We start from the raw sequence: 5481 nt of genomic DNA on the forward strand, positions 1-5481 counted from the left end.
CAATATATATATATATATATATAAATTATTTGTTACAGCCTGCAAAAAACTTAAACTCATATTCCTAAAAATTAACTTGTATGGCCAATCTTAAGAAAATTCACATTTTTTGAAAACTATATACAAATTTTTTAATTATAACCATTTATGTAATTTTTTTTAACAATTTAAGTTTTTGAGAAACGTAATTTTAAAATATAACATTACTATTAGAGCTTCTATGATAAAAAAATAAAATAAAAAAAATAAAAAAAAATAAAAACCGAAAATTCTTGAGAGAAGTGGTTAAAAGAAATTGAATTTGATGTTTAGTTTTGATTTTAGGGTTGGGGGAAAACAGTTGTTTTAGGAGTGGACAAGCCAGGATCTTGTTTGACGCTTAACTCTACTGAAGTCCTTTGTGATGGGAAGAGTCTCATAGGAGCCTTGTTTGGGGGACTCAAACCCAAGTCTCATGTCCCTATTCTCCTTAAGCGCTACATGGACAAGGTACGTTATTATTTGCTTCCTTTTTAATATTTAAGTCATATGACACTTGGTGCCTTGTATTTTAAGACACATGATACTAATTTTGAATTTTTTATTTTTAATATTGGAGTGGTAGCAGTATTTTTTTAAAATGTGGATTGTTGGGGTGTTATACTCAAATGTGGAATCGTTTAATTAGAGAAGCAGAAATCGGACCGTCCGATTTATTAGGGGTATAGAAATCGGACCGTCCGATTTCTAGAGGTACACAAATCGGACCGTCCGATTTGTAGAGGTACAAAAATCGAACCGTCCGATTTGTGGTTAAAAAATTAAAAAATTTGAGGTACAGAAATCGGACCCTCCGATTTGTGTACTTTCCACAGTTTTAAAAAATACCAAAAATTACAATGTTAAGATATATCACTACTTCTACTTCCATAATAAAAAAAATAGGGCCTTTCTCATATAAATGCCGGAAATAGTGGTAACAATTACTTATTGGTTTAATTATCATGATAGACTTTATAATTTTAAAAAATTTATAATTAAATTCTTACAAAACTTTAATTAGATCATTTTTAACTGTGTTTTGCTAAAAACAAACACAAAATATTATTTAAATATTGTTTTTAGTTTTAAGGTAAAATGAATTGTGAAATATTATAAAAGTCAATAACTAGAATTATTGTAATTTTTTATGGAAAAAAATGAAGTTAATTTTGATGCACTCACAGTGTAACGTGTACTCAATTACATAATACCACATAAGTAAAAATAACTATCTTTCACAATCATTTAAAAGAACGGATGTGATTACACGATAGTATAAAATGATAGTACATCAAAATTAAACTAAAAAAAATACTATTACAAATATAATTAAAATCTTTATCTAATATGTATGCTTGATATCAACTTTAAATGGTAAAACTGAATTATAAATTCAATAAAATTATATGAATTTACAGAACAGTTAAACTTTATTTATATGTTATAAGAAGTGATAATAAAACATAAATTTTGTAATGTGTTGTACTATTTTCAGGAACTGAATTTGGATGAGTTTATAACACATGAAGTGGACTTTAAGGACATCAATAAAGCATTCGATTTGCTGCTTAAAGGGGAGTGTCTCCGATGTGTGATTTGGATGGATAAATAATTACTTCATTCTTTTATGCACTTATTAGCTTTCTTGCTTTCATTTTCTGTTGATAGGGAAAAAATACATATCCAACTTTGTAACTTGTTCAATAATAAAATAACCCATGCATTGATAAAGTGATTCTTAAACCAAGTTTATTTCCCATCTTTTTAAGGCCCGTAAGTTTAGGAATCAAATTGAATATTCTCTCGTAAAATATCTGTATATGATAATATCAGATATGACGTATCAACCAAATGAAATCAAACCACTTATAAAAAGACATATATCAAAAATAAAACAGTTTCGTATATAACACAAAAACAAAAACACCGTCCTAACCATCCACAAACAAGGCAAAAATTCAATAATTTTTACGGCATTCTCGTTAAAAAAGTCAAATTTTCGTTATTATTATCTAAAAGGTAAAGACTCCAGAAAATTAACACCTAAAAAGTCTCTTACCAATAGCCAAAGTTAAGCTGCTTCTCATTCGTGTAATGTACCATATCATCCAAAACTTCATTCTCTAACGTTACTTTATATTAAAAAGATTTTCTAATTACTAAATCTACATCCCTCTCTTCTTTATGGATTTAGATTCTTCTTGTCACATTAATAATCTTTTTGCTAGATGCATATTTTTTTATATGCTATCATTGCCTAACAAAATTAGGTAAAACTCAAAAGCTTAGGACTATAAGTAACTAACACAGAATTGAAGAGACTCATTGGATCACCATGGAACACAAAATAACAAGAACAAGTGAGGCTCAACCCATAAGATTTAAAGGTGTGTGTTCCATAATTCCATGATAATGGAAGTTCCAATTTGAAGTTGATAGGTTAGTTTTAGTGTTTTAATTTTGATTGGAAGCTATGTAATAATGCATGTAGCTGCGGTTAGTCAAAAACAAGGTGAGCCATTGAGCATTGAAGATATCATTGTGGCACCACCAATGGCTCATTGGCTTGTGAAGCAAGGGTTAGAGTTATATGCACCACTCTTTGTCAGGTTGATCTCACATTCTCACTTTTTTGGAAGATTAAGATTATTGCTTACAAATTACCATCATTTTCTTCTTTCATTTCAAATTAATGATCTCATTATCAATGTGTATTCATGTTTTTAAACAATGTCCTCTTGTGTGTTTTGAACAAGGTTCTGAGAACTGAATCGGTCATCAAATTGCTCTAACTACTAGTTTACTAGTTCATTGGTTCAACTGTGATTCAACCAGAATAACTGTTTTATAATAAAATAATAAATAAAATATAAATAAACACACTAAAACATCAATATAGTCATTATAAACTTTAAAATATCATCCAAATTAAAAGTACTACATTAACCACAATGTTATCATGTTATCCAAATACAAACTCAAAAGGCAAATAAGAAAAGAAACAACCAAATATGAAATGCCAATATCAAAGTTTGTCATCAATCATCAAAATCCGCAAAAAGAACATCAATCCAATAATCTCAAGGACAACAATAATTGAAGAACAATAATAGAACAATAATTAACAACAGAACAACATGATAACAGAATCAAAGAAAATCACTGTAAAAACAAAAAAAAAATTAATGACAATAGAAGAATAATAGCATAACAGAATCAAGAACATCATCAACAATTCTAAACCACAGTAATGACAACAATAATTGAAGAAGAAAAATCACATAACAATCCTAAACCAATTAAAACAATTACAGTAAAAAATACCTTCTAGAGCACAGAGGTTAGGGACACGACGGAAGGCTGGATGCGACAGAATTGGAGAAGAGGTGGTCTGGACCGCTGTGGAACTGCAGCCGAGGAGGATGGAGCGCAGTGAAAATAGAGCAAAAGAGGGTGGAGGGCAGCGGATGCGAGACGAGTTGCAATGGGGACAACAACTTCGAGCAGTGGCGGAGACGAGCGTAGTGGAGATGGCTGCTTCGAGCAGCTGTGACGGCCGTAGTGACACCACGGTGGCTGGACGAAGCAAATGATGGGATTTTTCTTTTGCCGAGGGAAGGAGGAGCTCGAGAGGAAGTTGATGCTACTACTGAGTGCTGAGCTCAGAGTAAACAAATTAGGGCTACCCTTTTTATATATATTAATAAATGAAACAGCATCATTTCTCCTCAAATTTGAAAACCGGCCGAGTTCAGGTTCTGGTCCGATTTGACCGCACAGTTCTCGGCTGGTCCAACAGTCAAAAGGCAATTTTTAACCAGGCAATTATGCTTATAAGCTGAACCACTATCCTTGTCGATTTTCGGTTCGACTAGTCCGACCGACCGATTCAAACCGGTTTTCAGAACCTTGGTTAAAAGACAACACAAATCAAGTGCAATATAATCCGTGTTAAATTATTTTGCAACGGAAGTGTCACAGCAAGATCTCAAATCATGATTACCTTGACAGAGGGATCGTGGGATACATGTGAGAAAAACCCCTTAAGACACAAATAAACAGGTAAAAGAAAGAAATTAAGACAGCAAAAACTATGTACGTTGGGAAATTGATCACCGAAAGGCATAGCGCTATAAACAGCCAGAAAGGCACAGTTCTAATCATTACTATCCAATGCAATGACCATAGTTATAAATGTTTCCTCACTTGGTTTCTCTAAAGAACAACGTACGTGTTCTAGTCTGAATCGGATGACAGTTGGGGAGGACACAATGTTGCAACCATTTTAGACAACATTTCTTCCATTTCTTCCAAATCTTCCCTTCCAAAGCCCCAACCCCGAAGTAATTGTGCCCCAGCTGCTCCCCGATCAATTCCGAATCGGTGAAGGTTTTGCAATCTACTCTCAACAAATGGTAGGATAGCATTGCTGGAGCGTAATCTGGCAGCCATTGGAATGGAATAGACGTCCAGGGATCCTTTTGATGAAGAATTAGTTATCGGACCGCCCATCAACTCACCATGCTGGCCAACTTGGTTTCCAAATATCGATGGAAAAGACAATGGAATGGGAAGCGGACAAAGAGCAACAGATAAATGGTAGAACATTGGATTTGTTTCGGCACATTGAAAAGCAGCATCAACTGCATCCTTTACTTGGGAAACCGAAGCACGATGGCTACCTATTGAACCAAAGTGGTGAAGCATTTCAGGCAAAAATAAACCGCATAGGGAACACAACTTGGGGAGAAGCAACAGAAGAGAAAAATAAATAATGAAATAGGAAGCCAACATCACAATCATGTTCACAATAAGTCTTTCTCATTGATGAAGTTGAGCTGAGATGCAGAGAATATACTGAAAACGAACTATGCTTACTTCATCCAATTTAAGTCGGACAATATTGTTTTGAAAGACACAGACAGGAGGGGAAAAAAGAACAGAACAGAGAGGAAGAAAGGTGAGAGAATGAAGAGGAGGAAGAGAAGTAACCTTTAGAAACAATACCTGATGCATAAGCTCCATGGACTGTCAAGCATTCAACTCCCTGCATGTCTTCAACATCCTCTGCTATTTGAGGGGTCAATGGATGCAAATTTTCTAATAAAGATTGTTCGCTCTGTCCCCCTGAATTACAAGAATAAGACCAATGAAATAAAGTTCTATCAAGATTGAATAAAAATTACTTCACATCACATGTACCAAATAAAGCAGGCGCTGGTATGGCAACATCTAGAATTGACACCATATTCTGCCTCCCTTGTCCTGATAACATTTGTATGACTCCATGAAGATCAACAGCCCCAGAGACAGAAGATGCAGGTGTAGTAGGGCCAATTGGGTCCATTCTAAAAGGAAGACTAATGGAGTGTAGTGCAGCAGCATAAACTGCACTTGAGTGGTAATGTTTCTCATCTTCAATGTGGAGGAATTTGGAAACTTTACCTGCGAAATTATATG

The 5481-nt window shown here is 33.9% G+C and overlaps 1 protein-coding gene and 1 pseudogene across 12 annotated transcripts in view; one reads left to right on the forward strand and one right to left on the reverse strand.

The window, feature by feature from the left end:
- LOC107608566 overlaps positions 1-1768 on the forward strand; it is a 4705-nt pseudogene extending 2937 nt beyond the window's left edge.
- LOC107608564 (protein misato homolog 1) overlaps positions 4249-5481 on the reverse strand; it is a 7117-nt gene continuing 5884 nt past the window's right edge. For all 12 annotated transcript variants that reach the window (XM_016310323.2, XM_021107114.1, XM_021107115.1 and 9 more), the window contains 3 exons: positions 5224-5466; positions 5029-5148; positions 4249-4703 (listed from right to left, as the gene is read on the reverse strand). In XM_016310323.2, coding sequence (XP_016165809.1) covers positions 4258-4703; positions 5029-5148; positions 5224-5466 — 809 coding nt within the window. In that variant the 3' untranslated portion in view covers positions 4249-4257. The remainder of the gene's footprint in view (positions 4704-5028; positions 5149-5223; positions 5467-5481) is intronic.

This window comes from Arachis ipaensis, chromosome B07 (genome assembly GCF_000816755.2).
Source record: "Arachis ipaensis cultivar K30076 chromosome B07, Araip1.1, whole genome shotgun sequence".
NCBI lineage: Eukaryota > Viridiplantae > Streptophyta > Magnoliopsida > Fabales > Fabaceae > Arachis > Arachis ipaensis.